Here is a 16,997-nt window from a genome sequence, read left to right on the forward strand (position 1 = left end):
ACATTATGTGATCTCCAACAAAGATCTTTCAACAGATTATCACTTTGGTGTAAAAGTCAAGGATTGGAAGTAAATCCGGAAAAACGGTTCTGATACTTTTTAGTAGGAAACACAAAACACCTGCTCTTCAACAAATATTCCTAGGAGGGAAACCACTTACAGTAATAGAAAGGGCAAAGTATCTAGGGCTTGTACTAGATAGGAAGCTAAATTGGGGGCTCACAGTCGCAGACAGAGCACGCAAAGCTATGACCGCATTGTACTGCTGCGGAAGGCTTATTGGGAAGAAATGGGGATTGGAACCCAGAATAATACATTGGCTCTACACAGCACTTGTTAGGCCAATTCTCTACTATGGTATTGTAATATGGTGGGATGCCCTTCAGAAGGGTGTGAACATCAAGAAACTTGACAAGGTTCAAAGACTAGCATCTGTTCTGATAACCGGCGCCAAGTCAACTACACCATCGAAAGCATTATATGCGACATTAAACCTCCTTCCGGTAGATCTGCAGGCAATATAATATATAACGTACGCAGTGCGGCAATAAGGCTGAACACTCTAAATAAGTGGTCAAGCACGGCTTATGGTCACGGTAAAATCCTGGCTGGCACTTTGGGGCTTCCCGGAATGGTGGACTATGCACTCCCGCCTATACTTGCCATACATCGTTTACGACCCTCCTACCCTCAAGGGAGGAGTGGGAACGGGACGATGTGAGACAGGGCGAGTCCATCCATGTATACACAGATGGCTCAAAACTCGAATACTCGGGAATACAAACGTGGCGGTGTTGCCCTTGTTCCAAATACTTTTGGTTATTGCCTCACATATTTGTCCCTTAAGGTGAACTGGCATCACTTACTCGAATATTGCACCATTGCGACTATCAGATTTTAAAGCACATAATGAAATCTCTCTTCCACTCGAGCGAAGCATTTTTTCGTTTAATTTCCAATGAGAAAATGCCAAATTTCGATTTAAAAAAACCATATTTTTAAGAATTTGGTTCTTGGCGATATAGATAGTGGTAGTTCAGTCAATTTTCATATAATAATGCAACATTCAAACAATATTTCCACAACTTTCATGTCAAAATATTGAAAATTAAGCGGGTTACACCAGGAGACACCTAAAAAAACAAAAACAAAAATGGGTAACAGTTTATCCGTACATCATAACTTGCAACATTGAAACAACTACAAAAAAATCAAAATGAATCTGTTAATAAAATTCTTTCTAGAGATATCCCTTAGATGAATTTTGAAACCCTGTCTGGAGCAACGAACGCTCAAATACTCTTAACTTAGTCATTACCGATCGACTTGATATTTTCAAATTACATTTGTAATTATCAAATAATTGTTTGTAATTATTGACCTTTTTTCTAACCTTTTTCAGAATCTGTGCGGGAAGGAGATAAATGCTTAACATGGAAATGTGAGTAAAGCAACTTGCAATTACTAAAACTTATTATTAAAATTAATCATTATTATTACATAACTTTTTGCCAACAGTGAAGTGGGGAATGCCTCATCGAGGCCAGAATCATACAGTGAAAATGCGAAAAACTTCTTGACGTACCACTGGAAGGGTTTGGTAGTTTTTTTAACGCCACTGCTGACTCTTCCCGTCATGTTGACAGATAACTCACCTGTAAGTAGTGAATGATAATTGTTAGTTATAAAAAGTAATATAAGGAGTATGAAAGCATTGTCACTATTTATTTTTTAGTTATTAGTTTATTTCTATTTCAAATAAAAAAATATATAAAATCAAATTTTCTCCTCCCAGGCATATCGCTGCATGTATTTGCTCTTGGTTATGGCAATATATTGGGTTACTGAAGCACTACCACTTTACGTCACCTCGATGATTCCGATCGTGGCATTTCCTGTTATGGGAATAATGGTAAGTGTCTCTTTTCGCTGTTTTCACAAAAATAATCTTCTTCAAATGCAAACGTAAATTCAAGAATGCACGTGACGTGTATGAATGATAAGATTTTGTTTTATTTTTCAGAGTTCCAATGAGACGTGTCTGTTGTATTTTAAGGATACATTGGTGATGTTCATGGGTGGCATAATGGTTGCTCTCGCTGTGGAGTACTCCAATTTAAATAAACGATTGGCATTGCGCGTCATTCAGATGGTTGGCTGCAGTCCCCGAAGGTGAACTAGAAAATACACAAATGCTAAAAAAAACATTTATACCCGACTCATAGAATGAAACAAATTTAATCAACCTTCTTAAATTCAGATTACATTTCGGTTTAATCATGGTAACGACGTTTATATCTATGTGGATTTCGAATGCCGCCTGTACGGCAATGATGTGCCCAATTATACAGGCTGTTTTGGAAGAACTTCAAGCGGTAATACCTTTTTGAATACATGGCTAGATGTTCATAATAAATCGAATATATATTTGTTTCGAACATATTTAATAAACAGCAAGGACTTTGCAAAATTAACCAGGAGCCTACATATAAAATTGTCGGAAAGAAGGACAACGCCGAAGATGAAGAGTAAGTTTCACAATAAACTTTTTTCAAACATGTAAATGTTATTACAAAGGTACATATGATATGTCACTAGTGAGTCCTCGGTACTTTGTTAAGTTTAGTCGATACTTTTAGCAAGATGTTAGGTTGAGCTAAAGAGCCCTAAAAGGGAGGAAAGATTGAAAGAAAAGAACTGTTCATTGTGTTACCAACAGATATACAAAGAAGAGTGGGAAAAGATTAAGACGAGTGTAAATAGATTGGCGAATTGCTAATAAAAATTAGAAACTCGTTTTTGTCTATAACAACTTTCGTACCCCTACTCATTACTGAGATGACTGCTCCTCATGGTACACCAAGCAGCTACCACAGTAGGGACTTCACCTGGTTAAGAGTGCTACCATTGACCGTCTTCTATCAATCCTTGATCAGAAAGATCCCCAGTCTCGTTACAGCAGGAAACCAAAATAGGGGAGCTCTGTGCAACCAATTTATCAGGTTTACAATTTTCTATCATGTAACTATGACTTTGTTCGTATATCAACTGGACGAAGAAATGTTTTAGTGATACTCAAAGCTAATGAGGCATTCTCCAATAATTTCGTGTGTTGGAAATAAAGGTGTAAAAACCTAGTAAGAAAAATCAACAACTTCCTTAAATACACTACTGTAATCTAAAAGCCTAATTCGAGGTTAATTGCGTACTCCCAGAAGGAATGTCCGCGGGAGTAGCGTTTAACGTAAGATTAAGCGCTTAAAGTAGTGAGTATCTCACCGACATCAATAAGGATAGCTCTTTGTACTTACGATCTGAAACTGCTTTACCAATGCAGGCTATTCAAAGAATCTCACCTCCATACAAAATAATTGGTTTTACGAGATACCCTGTTCTTTCCAATAGCAATTCAAGGTAACTGATGTGTTTCTCATCCGTTTCTCAATGTCGAGGTTTTTAATATAACTTTTATGAATCCTAAATCAGAAAACGATAGTAAGATACCATCAAACTAATCAACTTTTAAGTTCAGGGTTTTCAGCTTTGAGCTCCACCCTGGAGGGTTGACTTTTGATTCACAAAGAATAGCTCATCTGATCCACTTTAGATAACTTTCAATCAAGTCATTTCGCTAACAATAAAATCCTCATCGTTCCCTTCAATAGCCACAAACGCCGCTCCCGACAAACTATCTTTTGTTCTAAGGGTACCACGGACAAAGTATTTTTTTCACTATCCGATTGGTTTAAACATATACATATATGTTTGTACTTGTATATGTACTATATTACTTGTAATTCATAATCTAGTATTGCTGCTTCTCAGTGATGGAATGCACTTCAAAAAAAAAAAAAAGCACTTAGTTAAAGGTTATTTCCTACCGTATTTAAAACTCTTGATTACGGGAATGAAAGAACTGCTCTATAGTGGAGTATTGTTTTTAAATTCTGGATAATTTTGTTTGATGTGAACAATTTAATCTCACTCGCACACCTTATTTGACTTTATTAAATAGAGCTACAAAAATATCTTAAATATTAATACATACCTATTTTTAATCCCCTGTTTGCGTACAAAGGATGCAAGGAAAAGAGAAATAAGTAACCTTGAAGTTCAAGATAAGAACTAAGTAAATATCGAGTAAGTCTGATTAAAGGAATTTTCAATATGTCTATTTGAGTCATGCCTTTTAATTGAAAAAAATAATATACATAATATCTAACTTTATTTTGTTTTATAGTTTGGTTCTTGACAGTAATAGTGATGTATGATTTGTTTCATATTCGCTAAACGAATCCCCTCTAAACACTGCATTCATGAACTCTATATTGCAGCATCTGTGGTCTTACGAGTATTTCGTTCATAGCACGAACAATATTGGAAAGCATTCAATTTAGATTGCAACACAATGAAATGTTTTCATCCTCGTATATACATCAATGTCATGCCTCATTTTAAAAGTAATAACATCCGATGATTCCACTAGCACAAATTTCACACCAAATTGCAATTTTCTATACCATACAATGGGGACATCCGCACACCGCTACCCGCTCTCAGAGTATTTGAGAGAATCAGTTGATTTGCTGACGTAATATCATAGTTGAGAATTTGCTTTCATTTTATTATTATATTGTCATTTACCAGTGCACTTGTGCTCAAGGGCATTCTCGTTTTGTTCACATAAGGGTTGTATATAACAGCATAAAAGAATCGAAATATAGTATACAGATCTGCTAATTTCTAAGAATAACGACACGAGCTGCTTTAGCCATGCCTATCCGTCCTTCCGCCAACTTTTATTAAATTAATATATTTCAATGGAACTTGGTACACACACTACTCTTTGGTATTGAGAATGGAAACGAAGTCGGTAAATAACAACGACTTTTAATGGTAATTTCGAAGAAAAAAAAAAACGTGATATCTCTGTTATACTAAAAATTAACCAAAATTACCCAACTTAGGTAGCCGCTATTAGGAAAAACTCCTTCTTCAATTTGGTGTTTCACGGATATTCGAACCTGCGTACTCCGAATTCCAAATGGTAATCACTCTCCAACCCATTCGACTACGGCGGCCGCCTCGGATAAAAATTACGCCCGCATTTATGTGTGAAGACTAAATTTTCATCCGTCCCTCTAATATTACTATAGATTGTATTATAGCTCGCATTGTTCATGAGTTTGTTTGATTCCGAAAATTAACATCGAGCGCAAATTTTACTAAAAAGTACGCGGGTGCATAAAGATCCATCTAGACCAAATTTAGTCTCCCCTATTCGTTCATTTTTATTGTTATTAACGAGCAAATTCATCGCTCTGTTTCCTGTGTGTCCAATTGTGATGTCACAACCAGAAATACTCTCACGGAGGTCGCAACCTTGTAATCTATCATTCTTGACCAAACTGTAATTTTATGTGTCTGTCATTTTACGTGGGGTCTGTAGATATCCGTATGAGTTGTTGTCACTCGAAATCCTCAGCTTCTAACGTTTGAGGTTTTCAGTGTGGCAGCTCACAGCGGGTTTCCGTTCTTGAATCGAGTGGTAGTGACAATAATCTTTCTTCTTAAAATCGACTTTAAATTCACAAATATAAATCAACGCAAAACATATATCTCGTTTTCTGGCATTTTGCGACGCACTGACTCATTTAGAAGTTTGACGAACTGGTTATTGGGCTTGAGGAAAGATTTGTAAACGTTGTGTACAACAAACAGTTGTGTAACAGTTTAGGGAAACTTATCAGAAAAATTAATAAAAAATTACGGAACTCCTCATAAAAGAGTGGACTGAGTTGTTTGTTGTTTCTTTTGTGTGCTTCATCTCAGACAAATATTTGCTGATCCATTAAATTAAACGTTTAAGTACGTGTATTCCCATAAAAACTAATTTTTTAAATCTTTTTATTTGGAGATCGATTAATTTTGCAAAATATTATGTCAGCTGCGCCTTTTTTAGGAGATTTTATTAGAAATTGATCGCGATGAAAACCAAATCTACCATAAGGATTTTTAACATGATTAGTTTGTATATTTTTTTCGGATTTTCATCATAAAACATTTTCTCTGATTCACTTTTATGAACTCATTACATCAGCTACTTCATGTAAATGTTTTTCCAATTTTAAATTTTTAGACCGCCATATCCATCGAAGATGACACTGTGCTATTTTTTGGGCATCGCTTACGCTTCGTCCATGGGTGGCTGTGGTACAATTATAGGCACAGCGACTAATTTGACTTTCAAAGGCATCTATGAAGAGTAAATATCGTCCGATTTTAAAACTCAGGTGCTCCTACATAAGTTCCTGTTGGTATTGAATATATAATTTTTTACAGAACTTTCCCTAATTCGAAGGAAAAAATGGATTTTGCGACATTTATGTTTTATTCAGTGCCTTCAATGTTGGTTTACACGGGCCTAACATACGTTTGGTTGCAATGGCATTTCATGGGTTTGTTCCGACCAAAGAGCAAAGAGGCTGAGGAAGTTAGATTGGGCGAGAGCAGTGCTGGTGTTGCTAAAAAGGTCATTGACCAACGCTACAAGGAGTTGGGACCAATGAAAGCGCATGAAATACAAGTTATGGTCCTCTTTATCTTTATGGTTATAATGTACTTTACTCGGCAACCTCGAATTTTCCCTGGCTGGGGTGATTGGCTCAGCACAAAGTAACTAAATTTATATTTTAATGTTTATTTAATTTCAAGGTATTATATTTCTCACTTTTTACTTTTCAGAAAAGTTCTCAATTCTATGCCCACTATATTTGTGGTTATCATGTGTTTCGTTCTGCCAGCAAACTATGCATTCTTGCGCTACTGTCTCTGCAAACGTAAGCTAATGTTACACTAGCATAAAATTATCGTACCTGTTTGGTAAATTTTTATATTTGTATTTTTTTTAAGGTCCTGCGACTACTGGTACAACACCATCCCTGGTAACTTGGAAATTCATTCAAACTAAAGTGCCATGGGGTCTCATTTTCTTGCTTGGTAAGTTTTATTTTGAAAGATAAGTAGAAACCCGCAAAACGGTAAACGACAACACCTCAACCAGTTGTTCGACCAGTTTCGATAATTTTTGTTTTATTTTTTTTTAATGTATAAACCCAAATTTCGAACCTCATACACAAATTAGAAAAATTCCACAAACTTAATGAACAGTTCCTTCAAAATTGTTTGGTACGTAGCTTACACCTAACTAAATTGTAAATTTGAAATTGCTTTAAATTGTGGCTGATTTTTTATAATATTTCCCGTTCTCGGAACTTAAACATTTTCCAAATGTTAGATTTTTTCAAGAAATTCTAATTAAAAACCTTAAAATTGTGACAATAACTTTGTGAAACTCTTTTAATTTTTGTATAAAGTTTGCAATTTGGATTTATATGATTTTTGTTTGACAATGAGATCAAAATATTGAGATGCTATCGTTTTGTCGCGTGCTGTAAATTTGAAATAGTACATAAAATAAAAGTACATACACATACCGATGCTTGAAATAACAATTTTTCATTCAAATAGGTGGAGGATTCGCACTCGCTAAAGGCAGTCAAGAAAGCGGTATGTCATCATTGATTGGCAATTCTTTGGTTGTGTTGAAGGATTTGCCACACCCTCTTTTGTTACTGATGGTGATCCTTGTCGCTGTATTCTTAACGGCGTTCAGCTCCAACGTAGCTATCGCAAACATCATTATTCCGGTGTTGGCTGAAATGGTAAAATTACTTAAATCAAGAGTTTGTTTAATAAAAAATATATTTTATGTTTTCAGTCAAAAGTTATTCGAGTTCATCCTCTATACTTAATTTTGCCAGCTGGACTTGCCTGCAGTTTGGCATTCCATCTGCCAGTGAGTACGCCACCCAATGCTTTGGTGGCTGGTTATGCTAATATTAGATCAAAAGATATGGTAAGTTCTGAAAGTCAAAATCCATTAAAAAGGTAGATTAAGTTGTTTGCAAATTTTCATTAACATATGTATAACAAAAAGTGAAACACATTGACATTTTGGAAATGAATGATTTTTCAAACTTATCAGCCATAACCATTCTAGTAGATTTCCAGAACCACCATTCGCTCTGAGAGAGGCAATTATCACAAAAAGAACAAAGATCACAAATAACGCAAAGTAGTAAAACTAGGAAGTTTTAATAGCGCATAATTCAAAAAGGTTAAAAAATTTGAAAATGGCGAATTATACTGTGATCTTGGTATAGCGACACACTTTTCTTATGTAAACGTGCTTCTATTTAAACTTTTCCACTATAGATTTTTTTATTTCTTTATTCCAAAGTGTATTGAATAGAGTGAAATAAGTATTTGATATATAGTATGCCATTTGATAACATGAAAATAAACACCTTGCTTATTTGCGTGCGTTAACCCATTTGCGTCTTTTTAAAAGTGTTCGGCACTGTAGTGTTTGTAACTAGCTATTTTTTCTACCACATAATTCTTACAAATAGAAATATTTCCAGTAAAAACTTGCTACTTCCCCTCAAAATTAAATGTCCTTTTACGCCCTCGAATTCCCCTTTGCATGTTTTTTGGGGTGCACGAATTGCAAAACATGATAATTAGCAACAACTGCTGGGGAACACTACTAATCTTAACTTACATACATACATACATGTATAGCGCGCAGAGGAATAGAGTAGCCGCACATATTTAGACGATATGCTAAACAAGTTTGGGGAAAATAAATTTGAAATATTTTCAATGTATTGAAATTAAGTGCGGTGAAAATAAATGTTCCAATAATGTAGTCAGGTGGTCTAATGATTACATAGCTGGTTGCAAAATAAATTACTCTCTATTTTAGATTTTGTCGATGTGTCTAACGTAAATACATATCTGTAAAATGGAGCCACATGAGAGTTTTTTGAGATGTACAAGTGGTTGATATTTCAGTTCAACACATTTTTCATGTTTTGTTAAATAGTAAATTTTTACTAGCATCTTGACTAACCTAACTTAATATTTTTTATATTAATTTTATTTTTAAGCAACAAACTGACCTTTTTTCCTTGAAACCTGGACAATGACAATTTGAGTCTTAGGGCAGTTAACTTTTAGAAATTGATAACTTTAGTGATATTATTCCTGGGTAGCTAGGCAAGTGAGTGCTGCAGTCTGATCAATTCCACGTTCTTAAATGACATCACGCTTTAGTTAGAGGCCAGTTGATAATCACTTTATAAATGTTAAGCTAGCTTTTTTACTGTTTACAAACAACAAATTGTAATTTTCAGATAAATTACTTATGCATTTCATAGCCTAGCAACTGACCAATTTTTATCTAAGAAAACGAAAAGTGTCAAAGGTCACTTCAATGAGGTACAATTAATGGAATGGAAGAACACACTTTTTTTTGGTTAAAAACTAGCTTTATTCATCAGTGTAATTTCACTTTTAATAGAGCTTTCTCATAGTCAAATTCTCATGCAATATAAAGTCAACACGTTTTTTTATATCTTTACGATGTCAGCTAACTCACACAACTTCACATTTCGATCATTCAAAACGATTTTGTGGATTTTTTTGATATTTTCTGGTGTTACCTCTCATTTGCATGTGCACTGCGTTGTGCACCATCGGTGTCTCTATGACCACGTTTGTAGTCAGTAAAAGATCGTTTTATTGTTGTTTCTGATGGAGCGGAGCCCCCATAACACTTTACAAGCCATTGCTTCGTTTGAAAAGAGCAAAAGTAGCGTTACTCTTAGCACAATAGCTCACGAACTAATGAGGAGAATATCATGAAAATTTAACAGCAGTTTTTAACTGAAAAAGAGGTGAATGCAATAAAAGTAGTGTCATCTATGTATTAGGCCCCGGGCGTTTCAGCCCATGTGTTCTGTAGGTAATATGGATTGAATGAAAATCATTTTACGCGATAGAAGAATTTCAATATATGTTAATAAAATTTATGGAAATTTTATTAAATTTACTTTTGTATTTAATGTCTAATTTTCGTTAAATTTTACAGGCCGTTGCTGGTATTGGACCCACTATCATCAGTATAATCGTCTTGTACATTTTCAGTCTTACATGGGGTACAGTCGTATATCCAAACATGACCACATTTCCAGATTGGGTAAATCCAAACGTAAACATTACCACGAATGCAACTGTTTTCAATGCTACAACTCTGGCACCCGAATCGAATATACTTCTTCAAGTTCTGAATGCAACGACCCAGTAAAACTTTTCACTGTCGATTAGGTAACGGCGTACAGGATTTAAGATGTGATTTGTATAATGAAAACAAAAATACTAAATATGCCGAATGTTAAAACCATTAAGTAACTGATATGGAACCACGTTTTGAGTTATACTCGTGTGTAGAAATAAAATTGCCTGCATGTTGTGCATATAAATACGTACTGTATAAAAGCATCGTATAAATCAATAGATGTAAGCACACATACATACATAAGTACTATATGATATACCATATGTACATAGAAATGTTCGAGCACGTTGCCTATAAAATCAACAACTTTGTTTTTGAAATTATGAACACTCAATTTAACATTAACATATCTAAAAATATCACACAAACATATATGTTTGTACATATGTACTTATATGTAAATACATATCCATATATTTTTATATTCAAATTCAAAGAAACTGAAATATGTTGAGAGTACCTTAGAACATGACATTTCCTTACAGGTTTTCCATTTAGAAAGCATTTACTTTAGTATTTAAAAATGTTATGGCAAACATACATATACATACATACATATGTACGTACACATGCCAAATTGAGTTGGTCATTTACACTTCTGTCTGAATCTGCCTTAACTGGAGGAGGTGAAAGAACGACAAAGTTTCAAATTTTGAAAACGGCATATCAATCAATGTTACTCACGCGTTTACACTGCATTTATATAAGTACATAGTGGAATGGAGTGAAGGTACGAGTAATTTTACTAGCGAATAATCAAATGTAAAGTTATGTAAAAGAAATTAGTTTAGAAAAATCAGATTATAAATTTTAAAAGAACAATGTTGTAGAAATCGACACTCTCGGAATTGATACTGCAAAACAAATGTAGTGCCACTAGTTAGTCTTAATCACTCGCAATATATATTTGTATTGTATATGTTTGTATGTATGTAGAAAATTTAGCATAACCTCAATTTGGAATTGAAGGAAAAAGCAAAACAAACAGACAATTTAATGATTACCTAACACCTGAACCATTAAACAAAAGTGTAAATTTGTAAGCTATTGTAATGACTATTTATTGATTAAAAAAATGGAACAACAAATAAATGCACAAAACTTATTATAAAATTTTTAAAATTACTTATTTAGAATACGAGAGTGCAAGTAAGCAAAAGGGACCCAAGAACTATGCTATAGGGTATATTCAGAAACGCATTATAATGCGCAACGTACTTTTGCAGTGTTGGCAATGCGTTCAGAAATGCAAATATGGCAGTACTGCAAATGCATCGCGTTCCAAAACGCCATTTTTGTATCAAACGTCACGCATTATTTGCAGGAAAAATTGTAATACTGCCGCTGATTACGCTAATATGATGTCTGATGAAAAGTGAGTATAAAACTAATTTTTTTAGCTTTTAATGCAAAGATATATTAAATATACGTTATTAAAACAATATTTTATTACATTTTTCTTGATTTTAGCGATTATTTAAGTACATCGGAAGTAAAGTTGCTTCTCAGAGTCCGACTGAGCATGGAAAGTGAATTTGCTTCAGGGAGGAGGAAAAAGAGTGTTTTGTGGAATAAGGTGGCGGAAGAAATAAAAAAAGTGAATAAAGATTTAAAAATAGATGGGCAAATCGCGCAGCGAAAATTTTCTAATTGTTTCAAAAAAAGATTTGTTTTTTTTTTTGTTTTTTTGAAAATTGGAAAAGTAATGAATTACAATCACAATAAATTAAAAAGCATTAGCGACTAGGAAAAAAAGATTTATTTTTGGGAATTTTTCGTTTTAATGAACATCTTACTATATGTGATCTTCTTTTTAGCTTAACACGTCTTTTTTTTCTTAAATTTAGCAAAAAACTATCACTTTTTACTTCAAATATATCGTCAACAACTAAACTCAATAATACTTCCATTTTAGTGTAAAACGCGTTCATAAATGCAACAAATCTTTTTGCAAATCGTCAACAAATCTATCAATTGCATCACTTGTCACATTGGGAGTGTCTCTTATTATGTCACAAATGCAAAAATTCATTGAGATTTCAAAGTACCCACAATAGTTGAAGAAATAAGAAAATAAGCCACCTCACACAACACAAGACTCCAATCGCATTCAATCGCTGTTTTCACAGAAATAATTACAAATCCTATAACTTTCTCCAGACTCAAAAAAAAGTCTAATAGTAATAAATTATATACATATATAAATGTATATATTATATAATTGGCGCGTACACCCTTTTTGGGTATTTGGTCGAGCTCCTCCTCTATTTGTGGCGTGCGTCTAGATGTTGCTCCACAAATGGAGGGACCTACAGTTTAAAATCGACTCCGAACGGCAGATATTTTTTATGAGGAGCTTTTTCATGCCAGAAATGCACATTGTCTGCCGAGAGGCGACCGCTATTAGAAACACATTTTTTTAAAGAAAACCCGTATTAAATATAAATTTCACACAAGACAGAAATGCATAAAAATTAAGTCGCTGAAGGAAATATTTTTAAGCGCTTATTAGGAAAATATCACAAGTTTATGTAGTAAGGTGTGAAGATTAAGTACAGAAGTGGATCCTTAAAAAAATTATAAAGTTATTTACAAATTGCGCATGTTTTTCGGATCGGAATAAGCATTATCTGCGAAGACAATACCTGTAATTGACGATACCAAGAGTATTGATTGAATTGTGGGTCAGTCGCCAAATCTAGTTTTTAGGTTATCCAATCACCCAACATTATTATCGGGCATTTAGCTATTATCATGTAAATGAAATTTTCGAAGACTGATAACTTTTGGTCAAAATAAAAAAAAACCGAAACAGACCACGATAGATACAGACTGCCGTTTTGCCAGGGTGTCACATACTTTATAAGAACATTTAAGTATATTTAAAATTTTACAGCGTACGTTCTTTAGCTGTTGCCTCCATCGTCTTCCGCATATTAGTACTAAATTTATTTAATCGGTAAATCTGCCAAATAAATTAATTTATCTTAATTTCATTTCCGGTTATATGGAAAATATAGAAAATGAATAGTTATTATTATTATTACAATATTACCAACTGAAGCTTATAATTAAAATTATAAGCCTAGTTAGGAAAGCTATGGCTGCTAAGGCCTTCAGCTTCTTCTTATGATATAAAATTAGTGATTAATTAATGCTTAATACTAAGTGCTTATGCGTCGTTTAGAATTTCATTATAAACTAGGAGATATAGTATATTTATTCGACATGTTTGTTTAAATTTCGCAATACAATTTTGATATTTTTAAGAAAGCTATCATTTTTTTAATATTATCGATTGTGGGGTTAGAAATGCATTGAATGGGATCGGTATTATGTATTATATGGTTTCTTAGTGAGTTGACGGGATAACATTCGGACATAACGTGATTAATGGAGATCGGGGTGGAGTTACAAAACTGACATGTTCTGGGGGTATTGCTGTCGATAAGGTGATTATGGGTTAATTTTGAATGGCCCAGACGTACTCGCGTGAGTTTAACAAGGTCCATTCTAGAAAGTGAAAGGTTAGCGTGTTTTAGTATATTATATCAGTAAAATATTTGGGTATTTTGTTTGTAAAATACTACGGATCGAACTGGGATAGTAATCATTGTTTGAATAGTATTTAGGAGCGTTGCAGATATTTTAGGTTTACAATAAAACAAGTGAAAAAATGTGCAATTTCTGTATACTATGTTTTTCATAAATCACGTAAGCTACTTACGAATAATGTTTATTAAATAAAATTTCCACATATAGCATTTTATTATTCAATTTATTGAAAATATAAAAAACATATATTTATACAAGTACTTGTATTTAAATCCAAAACGATTTTTCAATACAAAAAATGAATATTATATGTAAAGACAATATATCAACAGAAATATTTTTTGAAAGCGACCCTCAACCAAGTGATAGTTCCTTGTATTAACACGTATTTTAATTCATTGCTCAGTAAATAAAAGCATTATTTTATTAGATTTTGGCAGATTTAGCCAAGTTGAGGGCTTCAGTAAGCATTCTACCAAAGTCTGCATGAACCAAGGTGAAGTTCTTCACAGCGCGCTCTTGAATGAATTGGCTGGCATTGCTCAAACTGCCAGAAATATTAGCTACCAGACGCTGGCGAGTTTTATCGTCCAACACATAAACCCAGAAATCGGTCACCTGGCTGTAGTTATCTTCAGTGAAACCGCTGCTGAAGCGATATACGTCACCCTGTACAGGGCAACACGGCATCAAGCTCTTTGCACGAGCACTTTCCTCAGGTCCAGAGAATGAGTTCGGGAAGTAGTTAGGAGCGCCACCTTGATTGTCGTTAACACGCATTGCACCGTCACGCTGAAAGTTCTTCACGCTAACGCGATAAGGACAATTAACGGGAATCTGCAAGTAATTAGGTCCCAAGCGATGCCTATGTGTATCAGAATATGAGAAAAGTCGACCTTGCAACATCTTATCAGGCGATGGTTCAATGCCCGGTACGAAATGCGCTGGACTGAAAGCGATTTGCTCCACTTCTGCGAAGTAATTGGTCGGATTTCGATCGAGCACCATCTTTCCAACCGGTATAAGTGGAAAGTCTGCGTGACTCCAAACCTTTGTTACATCAAATGGATTATACTTAAATTTCTTGGCCTGATCAAATGTCATCACTTGAATGTACCACGTCCAGCTGGGATAATTACCATTCTTAATAGAATCGTATAGATCTCGAAGACTGTAGTCAGGATCACTTGCTGCTAGATCTTGGGCAACCTTTGGATCAAGATTTTTAATGCCCTGATCTGTTTTGTAGTGGAACTTGGCATATACCGGCTCGCCTTTGCAATTAATTAACTTAAAGGTATGAGAACCATAACCATTCATGTGACGAAAACCATCGGGAATTCCACGATCGCTAAACAAAAAGGATACCTGCAAATACCAATTAAATATCCATTAAATCATTCCATCCAAAATTAATACTATCATTTAGTTGTACCTGGTGAGTACTTTCCGGCCGAAGAGTCAAAAAGTCCCAGAACATGTCTGGATCCTTCAAATGAGTTTGAGGATTGCGCTTCTGTGTATGGATAAAACTGGGAAACAAAATCGGATCACGAATAAAGAAAATTGGAGTGTTATTGCCAACTAAATCCCAAATGCCGTCGTCAGTGTAGAATTTAACAGCAAAACCACGCGGGTCACGAACGGTGTCAGAGGATCCACTTTCTCCACCAACTGTGGAAAAACGTACAGCGATCGGCGTCCGCTTATGTACCTTTTCAAACACCTTAGCTGCACAATATTTTGTAATATCGTGTGTTACTTCGAAATAGCCAAAAGCGCCTGCGCCTTTAGCATGGACAACACGCTCAGGTATACGTTCACGGTCAAAGGCAGCCAACTCATCCAAAAAGTTAACATCCTGCAACAGAGCGGGACCCCTTGGGCCCACAGTTAGAGTGGCATCCTTAATACCGACCGGGTTACCAGCTCCTGTAGTAATAATGCCAGGAGAAGCCTGCGAAAGAGTAAATAAAATAAGAAATAATTAATAATGATTTCATATAATATTTTTGGTGTGGGCTTTGTATTGAATTCACATGCGGATGTATGTATGATATGTTTCAGCAACCGTGCTAGTGTAGGTATACAATATACAGGTTGAACCACCTATTTTTTTGAGAATAGTAACACAAATGACTTGTCAAATGTGTTCATAATTTACTTAAGGGTTTGACATTTACGAAATGGGACGCTATACGCTTGAAGAAAATTGGGAAATATTGAAAATCTATTTCCAAAGTGGTGAGTCTTCTTCTTTTCTGATTTTCACATCGGTGGCTACGTCAATAAGCAAAATTGTCGGATTTGGGGCTCAGAAAATCCACACATTACTGTAGAGAAGCAAATGCATCCACAACGAGTTGTGGTGCGGATTTTTGTCTGGCGGCATTATCGGGCCATTTTTTATCAAAGTTACACTCGAACTTTTGGCTACCGTTTTTGAATTCCGATATCAATTGGCCGCCTCGGAGCTGTGATTTAAGCCCGTTGGACTATTTTTTGTGGGGAGCCGTTAAGGACAAATGCTATGCGAACCATCCAGAGACGATTGATGCTTTAAAACACGAAATCGAAGTTGCCTTCATGAATGGCGGAGCCATGGAGCCCAAACAATCTAAAATGTGCTTAAAAATTGGATTGATCGAATGGCCTACTGTAAAGCCAGTCGTGGCAGCCATTTGAACGATATTATTTTTTATTCATAAATGACAATGTTCAATCTTCAAAATAAAATAAAAAGTTTGAAAAAATATTGATTAGTTTTTTTGTATAGCCGATCCAAAAAGCAAATTTTAGATGGCCCACCCTGCATACACCACGAAAGCTTGTAGTTTTGCGAATTCGACATATCCCATTTACACCAACTAATTAGCAGAAATTTCATAAATAGGTAGTTAAATAGAAATAATATAATACTTCTCTTAATTTATACTCCTTTGTTTGAAATAAAAAAGGAAATATAAAAACATACTTGAGTTTAATTTGTATTCTAGCTTGATTTAAGTTTAGTGCTTTGGGTTAAGATTTTTTTGCTAAACGTTTTTGGCTTGCAGGTATTATAAACTTGTACCCAAGTGCAGTACCGCTGCAGGTACAAGTGCAAATAAGTTTCAATTACGAATTACGCATTTTATTCGCATTTAAATGTGTCTTCATATACAATTTGTCAAGAAAGTGTTTTGTTATCTACTAATCTAGCGAAATTCAGACCTATTGTTTAAGAAAATATGTACAA

At 34.6% G+C, this 16,997-nt stretch overlaps 2 protein-coding genes across 2 annotated transcripts in view; one reads left to right on the forward strand and one right to left on the reverse strand.

Moving 5' to 3' along the window:
• LOC128860800 (protein I'm not dead yet) overlaps window positions 1-11,315 on the forward strand; it is a 43,933-nt gene extending 32,618 nt beyond the window's left edge. The window contains exons 3-15 of the mRNA XM_054098551.1: window positions 1,403-1,441; window positions 1,519-1,657; window positions 1,796-1,912; window positions 2,024-2,172; window positions 2,261-2,375; window positions 2,455-2,528; window positions 6,140-6,265; window positions 6,343-6,675; window positions 6,745-6,839; window positions 6,913-6,999; window positions 7,531-7,724; window positions 7,781-7,918; window positions 9,998-11,315. Coding sequence (XP_053954526.1) covers window positions 1,425-1,441; window positions 1,519-1,657; window positions 1,796-1,912; window positions 2,024-2,172; window positions 2,261-2,375; window positions 2,455-2,528; window positions 6,140-6,265; window positions 6,343-6,675; window positions 6,745-6,839; window positions 6,913-6,999; window positions 7,531-7,724; window positions 7,781-7,918; window positions 9,998-10,213 — 1,800 coding nt within the window. The 5' untranslated portion in view covers window positions 1,403-1,424 and the 3' untranslated portion in view covers window positions 10,214-11,315. The remainder of the gene's footprint in view (window positions 1-1,402; window positions 1,442-1,518; window positions 1,658-1,795; window positions 1,913-2,023; window positions 2,173-2,260; window positions 2,376-2,454; window positions 2,529-6,139; window positions 6,266-6,342; window positions 6,676-6,744; window positions 6,840-6,912; window positions 7,000-7,530; window positions 7,725-7,780; window positions 7,919-9,997) is intronic.
• Window positions 11,316-13,963: 2,648 nt separating this feature from the next.
• The window catches only part of LOC128860801 (catalase-like), a 38,024-nt gene continuing 34,990 nt past the window's right edge, over window positions 13,964-16,997 (reverse strand). Inside the window, exons 2-3 of the mRNA XM_054098552.1 lie at window positions 15,195-15,716; window positions 13,964-15,127 (exon numbers count right to left, since the gene is read on the reverse strand). Of these exons, the coding sequence (XP_053954527.1) occupies window positions 14,186-15,127; window positions 15,195-15,716 (1,464 nt within the window). The 3' untranslated portion in view covers window positions 13,964-14,185. The remainder of the gene's footprint in view (window positions 15,128-15,194; window positions 15,717-16,997) is intronic.

The sequence above is a fragment of the Anastrepha ludens genome, chromosome 4 (assembly GCF_028408465.1).
Source record: "Anastrepha ludens isolate Willacy chromosome 4, idAnaLude1.1, whole genome shotgun sequence".
NCBI lineage: Eukaryota > Metazoa > Arthropoda > Insecta > Diptera > Tephritidae > Anastrepha > Anastrepha ludens.